Genomic DNA, 16,368 nt, shown 5'->3' on the forward strand with positions numbered 1-16,368 from the left:
TTAGTCCCTATATATCACAGTGTCTTCTCATTGTCTCAGCCTTTAGTCTCTATATATCACAGTGTCTTCTCATTGTCTCAGCATTTAGGCCCTATATATCACAGTGTCTTCTTATTGTCTCAGCCTTTAGGCCCTATATATCACAGTGTCTTCTCATTGTCTCAGCCTTTAGTCCCTATATATCACAGTGTCTTCTCATTGTCTCAGCCTTTAGTCCCTATATATCACAGTGTCTTCTCATTGTCTTAGCTTTTAGTCCCTATATATCAAAGTGTCTTCTCATTGTCTCAGCCTTTAGGCCCTATATATCACAGTGTCTTCTTATTGTCTCAGCCTTTAGTCCCTATATATCAGTGTCTTCTGATTGTCTCAGCCTTTAGTCCCTATATATCACAGTGTCTTCTCCTTGTCTCAGCCTTTAGTCCCTATATATCACAGTGTCTTCTCATTGTCTCAGCCTTTAGTCCCTATATTTCACAGTGTCTTCTTATTGTCTCAGCCTTTAGGCCCTATATATCACAGTGTCTTCTCATTGTCTCAGCCTTTAGGCCTATATATCACAGTGTCTTCTTATTGTCTCAGCCTTTAGTCCCTATATATCACAGTGTCTTCTCATTGTCTCAGCCTTTAGTCCCTATATATCACAGTGTCTTCTCATTGTCTCAGCCTTTAGTCCCTATATATCACAGTGTCTCTCATTGTCTTAGCTTTTAGTCCCTATATATCACAGTGTCTTCTCATTGTCTCAGCCTTTAGGCCCTATATATCACAGTGTCTTCTCATTGTCTCAGCCTTTAGTCTCTATATATCACAGTGTCTTCTCATTGTCTCAGCCTTTAGTCCCTATATATCACAGTGTCTTCTCATTGTCTCAGCCTTTAGGCCCTATATATCACAGTGTCTTCTCATTGTCTCAGCCTTTAGTCCCTATATTTCACAGTGTCTTCTTATTGTCTCAGCCTTTAGGCCCTATATATCACAGTGTCTTCTCATTGTCTCAGCCTTTAGGCCCTATATATCACAGTGTCTTCTTATTGTCTCAGCCTTTAGTCCCTATATATCACAGTGTCTTCTCATTGTCTTAGCCTTTAGTCCCTATATATCACAGTGTATTCTCATTGTCTCAGCCTTTAGTCCTATATATCACAGTGTCTTCTTATTGTCTCAGCCTTTAGTCCCTATATATCAGTGTCTTCTGATTGTCTCAGCCTTTAGTCCCTATATATCACAGTGTCTTCTCATTGTCTCAGCCTTTAGTCCCTATATATCACAGTGTCTTCTCATTGTCTCAGCCTTTAGTCCCTATATATCACAGTGTCTTCTCATTGTCTCAGCCTTTAGTCCCTATATATCACAGTGTCTTCTCATTGTCTCAGCCTTTATATATCACAGTGTCTTCTTATTGTCTCAGCCTTTAGTCCCTATATATCAGTGTCTTCTCATTGTCTCAGCCTTTAGTCCCTATATATCACAGTGTCTTCTCATTGTCTCAGCCTTTAGTCTCTATATATCACAGTGTCTTCTCATTGTCTCAGCCTTTAGTCCCTATATATCACAGTGTCTTCTCATTGTCTCAGCCTTTAGTCCCTATATATCACAGTGTCTTCTCATTGTCTCAGCCTTTAGTCCTATATATCACAGTGTCTTCTTATTGTCTCAGCCTTTAGTCCCTATATATCAGTGTCTTCTCATTGTCTCAGCCTTTAGTCCCTATATATCACAGTGTCTTCTGTCTTCTCATTGTCTCAGCCTTTAGTCCTATATATCACAGTGTCTTCTCATTGTCTCAGCCTTTAGGCCCTATATATCACAGTGTCTTCTCATTGTCTCAGCCTTTAGTCCCTATATATCACAGTGTCTTCTCATTGTCTCAGCCTTTAGTCCTATATATCACAGTGTCTTCTCATTGTCTCAGCCTTTAGTCCCTATATATCACAGTGTCTTCTCATTGTCTCAGCCTTTAGTCCTATATATCACAGTGTCTTCTCATTGTCTCAGCCTTTAGTCCCTATATATCACAGTGTCTTCTCATTGTCTCAGCCTTTAGTCCCTATATATCACAGTGTCTTCTCATTGTCTCAGCCTTTAGTCTCTATATATCACAGTGTCTTCTCATTGTCTCAGCATTTAGGCCCTATATATCACAGTGTCTTCTTATTGTCTCAGCCTTTAGGCCCTATATATCACAGTGTCTTCTCATTGTCTCAGCCTTTAGTCCCTATATATCACAGTGTCTTCTCATTGTCTCAGCCTTTAGTCCCTATATATCACAGTGTCTTCTCATTGTCTCAGTGTCCTTGTCTCAGCCTTTATATCACAGTGTCTTCTCATTGTCTCAGCCTTTATATATCACAGTGTCTTCTTATTGTCTCAGCCTTTAGTCCCTATATATCAGTGTCTTCTGATTGTCTCAGCCTTTAGTCCCTATATATCACAGTGTCTTCTCATTGTCTCAGCCTTTAGTCCCTATATATCACAGTGTCTTCTCATTGTCTCAGCCTTTAGTCCCTATATTTCACAGTGTCTTCTTATTGTCTCAGCCTTTAGGCCCTATATATCACAGTGTCTTCTCATTGTCTCAGCCTTTAGTATATATCACAGTGTCTTCTTATTGTCTCAGCCTTTAGTCCCTATATATCAGTGTCTTCTCATTGTCTCAGCCTTTAGTCCCTATATATCACAGTGTCTTCTCATTGTCTCAGCCTTTAGTCTCTATATATCACAGTGTCTTCTCATTGTCTCAGCCTTTAGGCCCTATATATCACAGTGTCTTCTCATTGTCTCAGCCTTTAGTCCCTATATATCACAGTGTCTTCTCATTGTCTCAGCCTTTAGTCCTATATATCACAGTGTCTTCTTATTGTCTCAGCCTTTAGTCCCTATATATCACAGTGTCTTCTCATTGTCTCAGCCTTTAGGCCTATATATCACAGTGTCTTCTTATTGTCTCAGCCTTTAGTCCCTATATATCACAGTGTCTTCTCATTGTCTCAGCCTTTAGTCCCTATATATCACAGTGTCTTCTCATTGTCTCAGCCTTTAGTCTCTATATATCACAGTGTCTTCTCATTGTCTCAGCATTTAGGCCCTATATATCACAGTGTCTTCTTATTGTCTCAGCCTTTAGGCCCTATATATCACAGTGTCTTCTCATTGTCTCAGCCTTTAGTCCCTATATATCACAGTGTCTTCTCATTGTCTCAGCCTTTAGGCCCTATATATCACAGTGTCTTCTTATTGTCTCAGCCTTTAGTCCCTATATATCACAGTGTCTTCTCATTGTCTCAGCCTTTAGTCCCTATATATCACAGTGTCTTCTCATTGTCTCAGCCTTTAGTCCCTATATATCACAGTGTCTTCTCATTGTCTCAGCCTTTAGTCCCTATATATCACAGTGTCTTCTCATTGTCTCAGCCTTTAGTCCCTATATATCACAGTGTCTTCTCATTGTCTCAGCCTTTAGTCCCTATATCACAGTGTCTTCTCATTGTCTCAGCCTTTAGTCCCTATATATCAGTGTCTTCTGATTGTCTCAGCCTTTGGTCCCTATATATCACAGTGTCTTCTCATTGTCTCAGCCTTTAGTCCCTATATATCACAGTGTCTTCTCATTGTCTCAGCCTTTAGTCCCTATATTTCACAGTGTCTTCTTATTGTCTCAGCCTTTAGGCCCTATATATCACAGTGTCTTCTCATTGTCTCAGCCTTTAGGCCTATATATCACAGTGTCTTCTTATTGTCTCAGCCTTTAGTCCCTATATATCAGTGTCTTCTCATTGTCTCAGCCTTTAGTCCCTATATATCACAGTGTCTTCTCATTGTCTCAGCCTTTAGTCTCTATATATCACAATGTCTTCTCATTGTCTCAGCCTTTAGGCCCTATATATCACAGTGTCTTCTCATTGTCTCAGCCTTTAGTCCCTATATATCACAGTGTCTTCTCATTGTCTCAGCCTTTAGTCCTATATATCACAGTGTCTTCTTATTGTCTCAGCCTTTAGTCCCTATATATCACAGTGTCTTCTCATTGTCTCAGCCTTTAGGCCTATATATCACAGTGTCTTCTTATTGTCTCAGCCTTTAGTCCCTATATATCACAGTGTCTTCTCATTGTCTCAGCCTTTAGGCCTATATATGACAGTGTCTGCTCATTGTCTCAGCCTTTAGGCCTATATATCACAGTGTCTTCTTATTGTCTCAGCCTTTAGTCCCTATATATCAGTGTCTTCTCATTGTCTCAGCCTTTAGTCCCTATATATCACAGTGTCTTCTCATTGTCTCAGCCTTTAGTCTCTATATATCACAGTGTCTTCTCATTGTCTCAGCCTTTAGGCCCTATATATCACAGTGTCTTCTCATTGTCTCAGCCTTTAGTCCCTATATATCACAGTGTCTTCGTATTGTCTCAGCCTTTAGGCCCTATATATCACAGTGTCTTCGTATTGTCTCAGCCTTTAGTCCTCTATATATCACAGTGTCTTCTCATTGTCTCAGCCTTTAGGCCCTATATATCACAGTGTCTTCTCATTGTCTCAGCCTTTAGTCCCTATATATCACAGTGTCTTCGTATTGTCTCAGCCTTTAGGCCCTATATATCACAGTGTCTTCGTATTGTCTCAGCCTTTAGGCCTCTATATATCACAGTGTCTTCTCATTGTCTCAGCCTTTAGGCCTCTATATATCACAGTGTCTTCTCATTGTCTCAGCCTTTAGGCCTCTATATATCATATCACAGTGTCCATATATCACGGTGTCTATATATCACAGTGTCTATATATCACAGTGTCTATATATCACAGTGTCAGGGCAGATGAATTGCCAGGTTATAGAGTAAACAACACAGTTATCACAACACACCGGTTGAACTAAGGTGTTTTCCCCCAGGCTTGGCTTCCCCTGTGATTGGAACCCCAACACTGTTACTGCCATCAAATCAACACAAAGAGATTCAGTTCCAGCTGATTTTATTTCCTTCTTGAAAAAACAAAAACAAACGAACAAACGAACAAACAAACATTTTCTGTACAGAGGTCTGAGGCAGTCGTTGACCCGATTGGCTGGCGTTGAATTCTATATTCAAATGAGTTATGGTATGATTGGAGGAAACATGATCATACACACAGCATATTGCACAAATGAAGAAGAAAAAGGAAGAAAAATAAAGAAAAATGGTATAAAGATAGAGACATTCCTGGACCAATCATCTTTAACATCAGAATGTCGAAAGATGGCAATTTTAGTGCCTGTCGTTGACCGTTATTCATAAATCATAAACACAATCTTATCTGCCTTATAATACAGTCAATAAACATAAATATCTTCAATTGATATTATTATTTTTTTTATCTTAAAAAACACAACAGCTATACATATACCTGAATCTGAAATACGAATGCTAATTTGCCATGCCATAATATAGGAAAACAATTTGCTAGTAAGTAAGCCAACAGGTAGAAAAAAACCTTACTAAATATTCTTATTATGCAATTGCACAATTATAGACAATCAAAGCACTCCCTCTATCTCCCCCACCTCCCTCCATCTCCCTCCACCTCCCTCCATCTCCCTCCACCTCCCTCTGACTCAAATAGGCATTTAGAATGAGTGAGTGTCACATTCCATCCAGTGGGTTCAAATGGTTTCAAACATATCACCATAAAAGCACACAGATGTTTTCTCTCAATCGAACAGCATCTCTATCTCTCTCTTTAACAGTTCTGATATAGCCTGGGTACCAGTCTGTTTGTGCCATCATTCCACTCCTTTTTGCAAGGTCTTTAACATGACAGAGCAAACAGATTGGGTCCAGGTTATCCAAACCCACTGTAGAAACACAGTCACTGGGTGGAGATGGTGCTCCAGTAGTGTGAGAGTTTGTTTACTCGGCTGGTGAAATATAGACACTGTGCCTTTAAGAAGCATGTGACGTGATACTATCAAGCGTAAACCTAGTATACGGAGCCGATTGTGTGACAACGGACCCTCTGGCTTCGAAGATAAGGGAAACCATCCAAAAAAATCCACCGGCATCCACTCTTTAGATCTTCTACAAAAATACACGTATAGAAAATGACACACTGAGTTCTCCTTTAAAAAGTGAGAGATATTAACATTCAAATAAGATACACGTCTAGCCCTCCCGCGGAGGGATACAGACAGGTGCATGGCTTACACATAAACGAGACCTATTACACGATAACAATACTTCAAAGTATAAAACAACAACGGCTGGTATAAATACATCGATATAAAAAACGTCATCTGATATAGAATAACTACAAAGTCAGAAGCACTAGGAGTTGCGCAGGAAGGGAAATGGTCCTGAAATGTGCATTGAGAGCGTAAAAGTTTTCAGACAAAAGATTCTGAGTTTTAAGTTGTTAATTAAAAGTCCTGCCGTTGAGAGGAAAGCTGGTGATTGTGAACTGTGTTCTGTGGTTACACACACACACACACACGCGCGCGCGCACACACACACTCAGCGCTGTAATCACATTGCGATAAACATTATTATTTCAGGTTCATCACTAAAAATTGAACAATACTCCACAAGGAGCGCGTGCTTGCTGTTATCATTATTATTCTAAGTTTCAGAAAGAAAAACAAACCTGAATATTAACTCCATAAACACCATCAACACAGGCGGGTAAATAACCAGACTGGGCCACTTATAAAACCGTCAACCCCCTTGCAACGTCAAGCTCTCCAAAAATGTACTTTATTCATACAGTCATCATCACCATCAGGCAGAAAAAAACGTCCTTCTGCGGCTCGGTTGAATGCTTCCGTTCAGTAAGTCCGTCTGTGTGTCACTCCTAAACAGAGGCGGGATCAAAGGGAGTAAGAAAGTATTTCTCCCGTCTCCAAATGCAAGCTAAGCACTTTATTTCCGTCTGGTCTGCGCACTAGGCAGCAATGCGCCCATGCCTGTCCCAATCCGTGTCTATGATCCCTGTCAATACGCACAAAATGAAAATGATGATGTTCTTAAGCACACACCATGCTTGAATAACCTAAACACATGTCCTTCAAATTTGGCTATTCTTTTCCGAAACCGCGGGGGAATTATTTTGTGCACGTTTCACTCCCCATTAATCTGAAAGAATGTCTGAAGATTCTCACTCACGGGGTTTTAGTTTTGCGCGAGGCAGGGGTTCTCTTTCCCTTATTTTCTCTGTGCGTTTTCTTTTCTCTCCTCCTCTCTGCCGCTCAGTAGGTGAAGACCAGGTTGGAGATGGTGGACTCCAGCCAGTCTCCCGAGATCATCTCGCTGACCTCTGGGGTGCAGTAGTCGGGGAAGTCAAAGTGAGATCCCGCCCCGCACTCCCCGAAGCTCCAGTCCAGATCCCTGTCCAGCTCCGACACACATGGCCCCATGCTGCCCAGAGACATGCTCTTAAACCCAGGGCTCGGCTGTAGCTCGAACCGCTCATCCTCCTGCTCTTCATCCGAGGAAGAAGAGAGGGAGGAGGCAGAGGAGTGAGAGGCGGACGGGGTTGGAGAGGACGCACGTGTATACCTGAGGCGGGCCTTTGATGATGAGGATGATGAAGGGTTAGTGGAGCGCGCTTTGCTAGTCCCCGTCACCTGGTCATCGTACAGGCTCATCGGGTCACTGGACTCAGCCGAGCTGCTCAGGGCAGGACTGCCCGGGACTCCCACAGAGGGTGGCCCGCTGTCCAAGCTCCCTCCGCCAAACACGTGGTCGCGCCTCGTTTGCTTGTCTGGTATCTGTCGGGCGCTAGTCACTGACCTGGATTTGTAGAGTGTGTGGTGATCCGCGGAAGACGCACACTCCGGCCCCTGGGTAGCCAGCTTGGCGCTCCCCTGTCCCTGCTTGTGCGCTCTGCTGGCCCCCATAGATCCAGAGCTTTTTTTCAAGGGGGATTTTGAGCCCCCACTCCTATCCACTCCTTTCTCCCCTCTCTCTCCCCGCTCTGTCTTGGTACTGGGTGTCTTAACCTTCTTCCTTGGCCGGTACTTGTAGTCAGGGTAGTCGGCCATGTGCTTGAGCCTCAGCCGCTCTGCTTCCCGGATGAAGGGGATCTTGTCCGTGTCTTTGAGCAGCTTCCAGCGCTTGCCCAGCCTCTTGGAGATCTCGGCGTTGTGCATGTCCGGACTCTGCTCCATGATCTTTCTCCTCTCGATCTGAGACCACACCATAAATGCGTTCATCGGTCTCTTGATGTGTCCTGTGGGGGTTTTACACCAGGCGACGTTGCCTCGCTCCCTTCCGTTGGAGGATAGCGGAGACCCGGGAGTCGGGGACGGGTCCATGTCCAAGTCCATATCCCCGGTATCGGTGGAGTCGCCGCCGGGAGAGAAGGGATCTGTGCTCTCTGCGTGGCTAATGTGCTGGACCATCGTTTCCCTTTCTTTCCTTCTCTGTCTCTCGGTTAGACAGGAAACCAATTTTTTTTAAGTGCTATTCAGAATTATGTCGTTATGGTGTGAAGTGCGTAAAAGTAGCCAATGTTCTATCATCAGAGTTTTGTTTCAGTCAGTCAATAAATGTATGTTTGTGTAACCACACAGACCGAATGTGTAAAAGTTTTTGCAGGTCTCCTTTCTCTTTCTTCGCAGTACTCTGTCTGATCAGTCCGTTTTGGAGACACTGTGTACTGTCTCCGGTGCGCGGATATTTTCCAAAAGACGCACGAAATAACAAGTTCAAACGTCAACGTTCTGCACTCAAACGTTCAACTTCCAGTGCGACTGAAAACTCGCCCTGTGATACCAAGAACACTTCGCTGCTGAAAACAACTCCGTAACTTTCCTATGAGATGTTTAATATCGCTGTCTGCACAGCTCGCCTGAGCAGTAAGAGAACCATGTGGAAGAATGGAAGTGTCGCACTTTTTCATAGTCCCCTTTTTCCTTATCGTTCTGCCAGTATACTGTAAACATACCGTTCAACGCCACACACTTTTATATCCCCTCCCGAGAAATAAAAGCCATTCTAAACAGCCAATCACGCGCTGTCTCTATCCTGTTTTTGGCCAAAACCACTCCCCGCCGGCGTCCATTGGCTGAATAAACAGTGTAATAATAATCGGTGTGTGCAATGAGCGTTCGTGTATCTGACCTCATTTCTGTCTGACTGTCTGAACCGCTGGTCTGAAGCGAACTGAGAGGCAGATATTTGCAGTCGTTTCTCTGCCGCCTTTCTCAATAATAGGACCCATGCTTTACACATACACAAGCATTAGTTCAATGTAATGCGGATTCTGGATTTAGGTCGTGTAATATGAATTACATAAACAAGAAAAGAAATTAAACAATGTCAGTCAATATAATTAAATTAATTACTGTTAAACCGAAGTCAGTCTTAACAGTGATGGAACATTATTAGATAATAGACATTTTAAAAAATTAACAGATATTCGTTTAAGGAACCTATTTCTAAATAAATCCAATAAAAGCCCCAATTAGATAAATCATAAGATAAATATCCATATTGATTGTTGATCTAACATCTTGGTTATTGTTTGTGAGCACATGGTCCCTATAGCATGCAATACCATCCGCGCATAGCGCAGTTGTTATTGTCTCTCTCATCTCTGCGTTCTTGCTGGTTTGGCGGCAGACAGCGGATTCTGCCCACGGGTATAGCCCCCCAGAGTGTCGCTGTGCTGCGCAACGGAGGCCCTGACACCCCGGCGAGGCTACAGTCAGCCCTTGTTTTTACATCGGTCGTGCGTTCCACAGAGTGATGCAGCATCGCTAGATGTCAGCGTAGAGCCAGAGAGAAAAATGATTAATGTTTTCATCATAAGTGTGATGCATTTGTGTGTGTGTGTGTTTTGTATTGTGTGTGTGTGTGCGCACGGCAAGCTCATACATAAATCACACATCTTAATATGAGTTCCTTGTCACCCTGTCATCATCGCGATGCGTTAACTAGTTTGTTTTTCTCTCATCAAGGATATTTACACCCATCTTCTTCTCTTTTTTTTGACAGTTTAAGGTCATACCGATTTTATTTAGATATTATATTTATTTAAAATATACAATCCTAGTGTGTGAGAGTTGATTCCTTATGTGGTTACTCAGCAAGATACCTGAGCGGTGTGTCATCATTCATTGTCTTGTTTACTCCAAAGCTGCTCTGACCGTTCTGGCATAAGTCTCTCCAGATACAGGAACTGGAATGGCTGAGATATACCTGTATGTTTGCGCGGGCTTCTACTCTGATATCGTTGCTGTATTGATTCGTTGATCACGTAGTGATTGTACGCGCATATAACCCACCATTCCCAGCAATAAGACAATATTAATACACGAGTCTTATCAAACAGAGGACCCTCTATCTCAATGCGTTTTTTGGAAAACAGCAATGACACAGAGATTTTCACTTCCTGCTTATAAGAACACAAACATACTGCGCACCTGTTGCCAGTTTAAGGGTAACTGATGGGTGTTTACCGAACAGTCAAACACACCCTATTCTAACGAAGTGGTTAACATACGCGCGCGCGCGCACACACACACACACACGATACACCAGCCTAGCTATTTAACTACGACAGTCACACCAGGACCTGCCAGGTTATTCACCAAGCTTGTACAGCACCTGGTGAAATGAACACCTGGCTTTTGAAACCTGTTTGACAAATACTATTGTCTGGTTCCCAAATAGCGTCCTATTCTCTACATGGTAAGTCATAATATAGTAGAGACAGTAGATCTCGCTGGTCTGTCATAATTTAAATGAGAGTCAATCTAGCAGGTCTGTCATAACATAGTAGAGACAGTAGATCTCGCTGGTCTGTCATAATTTAAATGAGAGTCAATCTAGCAGGTCTGTCATAATAAAATAGAGACAGTAGATCTAGCTGGTCTGTCATAATATAATAGAGACAGTAGATCTAGCTGGTCTGTCATAATATAATAGAGACAGTAGATCTAGCTGGTCTGTTGTAATATAATAAAGACAGTAGATATAGCTGGTCTGTTGTAATATAATAGAGACAGTAGATCTAGCTAGTCTGTCATAATATAATAGAGACAGTAGATATAGCTGGTCTGTTTTAATATAATAGAGACATAGAGACAGTAGATCTAGCTGGTCTGTCATAATATAATAGAGACAGTAGATCTAGCTGGTTTGTTGTAATATAATAGAGACAGTAGATCTAGCTGGTCTGTTGTAATATAATAGAGACAGTAGATCTAGCTGGTCTGTCATAATAAAATAGAGACAGTAGATCTAGCTGGTCTGTTGTAATATAATAGAGACAGTAGATCTAGCTGGTCTGTTGTAATAAAATAGAGACATTAGATATAGCTGGTCTGTTGTAATATAATAGAGACATAGAGACAGTAGATCTAGCTGGTCTGTCATAATATAATAGAGACAGTAGATCTAGCTGGTCTGTTGTAATATAATAGAGACATAGAGACAGTAGATCTAGCTGGTCTGTCATAATATAATAGAGACAGTAGATATAGCTGGTCTGTTGTAATATAATAGAGACAGTAGATCTAGCTGGTCTGTTGTAATATAATAGAGACAGTAGATCTAGCTGGTCTGTCATAATATAATAGAGACAGTAGATATAGCTGGTCTGTTGTAATATAATAGAGACAGTAGATCTAGCTGGTCTGTTGTAATATAATAGAGACAGTAGATATAGCTGGTCTGTCATAATATGATAGAGACAGTAGATCTAGCTGGTCTGTTGTAATATAATAGAGACATAGAGACAGTAGATCTAGCTGGTCTGTCATAATATAATAGAGACAGTAGATCTAGCTGGTCTGTTGTAATATAATAGAGACATAGAGACAGTAGATCTAGCTGGTCTGTCATAATATAATAGAGACAGTAGATCTAGCTGGTCTGTCATAATATAATAGAGACAGTAGATATAGCTGGTCTGTTGTAATATAATAGAGACATAGAGACAATAGATCTAGCTGGTCTGTCATAATATAATAGAGACAGTAGATCTAGCTGGTCTGTTGTAATATAATAGAGACATAGAGACAGTAGATCTAGCTGGTCTGTCATAATATAATAGAGACAGTAGATATAGCTGGTCTGTTGTAATATAATAGAGACATAGAGACAATAGATCTAGCTGGTCTGTCATAATATCATAGAGACAGTAGATATAGCTGGTCTGTTTTAATATAATAGAGACATAGAGACAGTAGATCTAGCTGGTCTGTCATAATATAATAGAGACAGTAGATCTAGCTGGTTTGTTGTAATATAATAGAGACAGTAGATCTAGCTGGTCTGTTGTAATATAATAGAGACAGTAGATCTAGCTGGTCTGTCATAATATAATAGAGACAGTAGATCTAGCTGGTCTGTTGTAATATAATAGAGACAGTAGATCTAGCTGGTCTGTTGTAATAAAATAGAGACAGTAGATATAGCTGGTCTGTTGTAATATAATAGAGACATAGAGACAGTAGATCTAGCTGGTCTGTTGTAATATAATAGAGACTGGTCTGTCATAGATCTAGCTGGTCTGTCAAATATAATAGAGACAGTAGATATAGCTGGTCTGTTGTAATATAATAGAGACAGTAGATCTAGCTGGTCTGTTGTAATATAATAGAGACAGTAGATCTAGCTGGTCTGTCATAATATAATAGAGACAGTAGATATAGCTGGTCTGTTGTAATATAATAGAGACAGTAGATCTAGCTGGTCTGTTGTAATATAATAGAGACAGTAGATCTAGCTGGTCTGTCATAATATAATAGAGACAGTAGATATAGCTGGTCTGTCATAATATGATAGAGACAGTAGATCTAGCTGGTCTGTTGTAATATAATAGAGACATAGAGACAGTAGATCTAGCTGGTCTGTCATAATATAATAGAGACAGTAGATCTAGCTGGTCTGTTGTAATATAATAGAGACATAGAGCTGGTCTGTCACAGTAGATCTAGCTGGTCTGTCATAATATAATAGAGACAGTAGATCTAGCTGGTCTGTCATAATATAATAGAGACAGTAGATATAGCTGGTCTGTTGTAATATAATAGAGACATAGAGACAATAGATCTAGCTGGTCTGTCATAATATAATAGAGACAGTAGATCTAGCTGGTCTGTTGTAATATAATAGAGACAGTAGAGACAGTAGATCTAGCTGGTCTGTCATAATATAATAGAGACAGTAGATCTAGCTGGTCTGTCATATTATAATAGAGACAGTAGATCTAGCTGGTCTGTTGTAATAAAATAGAGACATTAGATATAGCTGGTCTGTTGTAATATAATAGAGACATAGAGACAGTAGATCTAGCTGGTCTGTCATAATATAATAGAGACAGTAGATATAGCTGGTCTGTTGTAATATAATAGAGACAGTAGATCTAGCTGGTCTGTTGTAATATAATAGAGACAGTAGATCTAGCTGGTCTGTCATAATATAATAGAGACAGTAGATCTAGCTGGTCTGTTGTAATATAATAGAGACAGTAGATCTAGCTGGTCTGTTGTAATATAATAGAGACAGTAGATCTAGCTGGTCTGTCGTAATATGATAGAGACAGTAGATCTATGGTCTGTTGTAATATAATAGAGACAGTAGATCTAGCTGGTCTGTCATAATATAATAGAGACATAGAGACAGTAGATCTAGCTGGTCTGTCATAATATAATAGAGACAGTAGATCTAGCTGGTCTGTCATAATATAATAGAGACATAGAGACAGTAGATCTAGCTGGTCTGTCATAATATAATAGAGACAGTAGATCTAGCTGGTCTGTCATAATATAATAGAGACAGTAGATCTAGCTGGTCTGTTATAATATAATAGAGACAGTAGATCTAGCTGGTCTGTCATAATATAATAGAGACAGTAGATCTAGCTGGTCTGTCATAATATAATAGAGACAGTAGATCTAGCTGGTCTGTCATTATAATATAATAGAGACATAGAGACAGATCTAGCTGGTCTGTCATAATATAATAGAGACAGTAGATCTAGCTGGTTTGTTGTCATAATATAATAGAGACAGTAGATCTAGCTGGTCTGTTGAGACAGTAATATAATAGAGACAGTAGATCTAGCTGGTCTGTCATAATAAAATAGAGACAGTAGATCTAGCTGGTCTGTTGTAATATAATAGAGACAGTAGATCTAGCTGGTCTGTTGTAATAAAATATAGACATTAGATATAGCTGGTCTGTTGTAATATAATAGAGACATAGAGACAGTAGATCTAGCTGGTCTGTCATAATATAATAGAGACAGTAGATATAGCTGGTCTGTTGTAATATAATAGAGACAGTAGATCTAGCTGGTCTGTCATGTAATATAATAGAGACAGTAGATCTAGCTGGTCTGTCATAATATAATAGAGACAGTAGATATAGCTGGTCTGTCATAATATAATAGAGACAGTAGATCTAGCTGGTCTGTTGTAATATAATAGAGACAGTAGATCTAGCTGGTCTGTCATAATAAAATAGAGACAGTAGATCTAGCTGGTCTGTTGTAATATAATAGAGACAGTAGATCTAGCTGGTCTGTTGTAATAAAATATAGACATTAGATATAGCTGGTCTGTTGTAATATAATAGAGACATAGAGACAGTAGATCTAGCTGGTCTGTCATAATATAATAGAGACAGTAGATATAGCTGGTCTGTTGTAATATAATAGAGACAGTAGATCTAGCTGGTCTGTTGTAATATAATAGAGACAGTAGATCTAGCTGGTCTGTCATAATATAATAGAGACAGTAGATCTAGCTGGTCTGTCATAATATAATAGAGACAGTAGATCTAGCTGGTCTGTTGTAATATAATAGAGACAGTAGATCTAGCTGGTCTGTCATAATATAATAGAGACAGTAGATCTAGCTGGTCTGTCATATTATAATAGAGACAGTAGATCTAGCTGGTCTGTCATAATATAATAGAGACAGAGACAGAGATCTAGCTGGTCTGTCATAATATAATAGAGACAGTAGATCTAGCTGGTCTGTCATAATATAATAGAGACAGTAGATCTAGCTGGTCTGTTGTAATATAATAGAGACAGTAGATCTAGCTGGTCTGTCATAATATAATAGAGACAGTAGATCTAGCTGGTCTGTTGTAATATAATAGAGACATAGAGACAGTAGATCTAGCTGGTCTGTCATAATATAATAGAGACAGTAGATCTAGCTGGTTTGTTGTAATATAATAGAGACAGTAGATCTAGCTGGTCTGTTGTAATATAATAGAGACAGTAGATCTAGCTGGTCTGTCATAATAAAATAGAGACAGTAGATCTAGCTGGTCTGTTGTAATATAATAGAGACAGTAGATCTAGCTGGTCTGTTGTAATAAAATATAGACATTAGATATAGCTGGTCTGTTGTAATATAATAGAGACATAGAGACAGTAGATCTAGCTGGTCTGTCATAATATAATAGAGACTAGATCTAGCTGGTCTGTCATAATATAATAGAGACAGTAGATCTAGCTGGTCTGTTGTAATATAATAGAGACAGTAGATCTAGCTGGTCTGTTGTAATATAATAGAGACAGTAGATCTAGCTGGTCTGTCATAATATAATAGAGACAGTAGATCTAGCTGGTCTGTTGTAATATAATAGTAGATCTAGCTGGTCTGTCATAATATAATAGAGACAGTGTAATATAATAGAGACAGTAGATCTAGCTGGTCTGTCTGTAATATAATAGAGACAGTAGATCTAGCTGGTCTGTCATAATATAATAGAGACAGTAGATCTAGCTGGTCTGTCATAATATAATAGAGACAGTAGATCTAGCTGGTCTGTTGTAATATAATAGAGACATAGAGACAGTAGATCTAGCTGGTCTGTCATAATATAATAGAGACAGTAGATCTAGCTGGTCTGTTGTAATATAATAGAGACATAGAGACAGTAGATCTAGCTGGTCTGTCATAATATAATAGAGACAGTAGATCTAGCTGGTCTGTCATAATATAATAGAGACAGTAGATCTAGCTGGTCTGTTGTAATATAATAGAGACATAGAGACAGTAGATCTAGCTGGTCTGTCATAATATAATAGAGACAGTAGATCTAGCTGGTCTGTTGTAATATAATAGAGACATAGAGACAGTAGATCTAGCTGGTCTGTCATAATATAATAGAGACAGTAGATATAGCTGGTCTGTCATATTATAATAGAATCAGTAGATCTAGCTGGTTTGTTGTAATATAATAGATACAGTAGATCTAGCTGGTCTGTCATAATATAATAGAGACAGTAGATATAGCTGGTCTGTTGTAATATAACAGAGACATAGAGACAGTAGATCTAGCTGGTCTGTCATAATATAATAGAGACAGTAGATATAGCTGGTCTGTCATAATAAAATAGAGACATTAGATCTAGCTGGTCTGTTGTAATAAAT

The 16,368-nt window shown here is 39.8% G+C and overlaps 1 protein-coding gene across 1 annotated transcript; it reads right to left on the reverse strand.

Moving 5' to 3' along the window:
- Window positions 1-4,947: 4,947 nt before the first annotated feature.
- On the reverse strand, window positions 4,948-8,910 carry LOC112241362 (transcription factor SOX-4). Its single transcript, XM_024409477.2, has one exon. It carries the CDS (start codon window positions 8,362-8,364, stop codon window positions 7,210-7,212), a length of 1,155 nt encoding a protein of 384 aa, XP_024265245.1. The 5' UTR covers window positions 8,365-8,910; the 3' UTR covers window positions 4,948-7,209.
- Window positions 8,911-16,368: the final 7,458 nt, after the last annotated feature.

The sequence above is a fragment of the Oncorhynchus tshawytscha genome, linkage group LG31, assembly GCF_018296145.1.
Source record: "Oncorhynchus tshawytscha isolate Ot180627B linkage group LG31, Otsh_v2.0, whole genome shotgun sequence".
Lineage (NCBI taxonomy): Eukaryota > Metazoa > Chordata > Actinopteri > Salmoniformes > Salmonidae > Oncorhynchus > Oncorhynchus tshawytscha.

Bases quoted from the DNA above. Each gene is read 5' to 3' on its own strand.
- LOC112241362 (XM_024409477.2), bottom strand. From the start codon at position 8,364: ATGGTCCAGCACATTAGCCACGCAGAGAGCACAGATCCCTTCTCTCCC.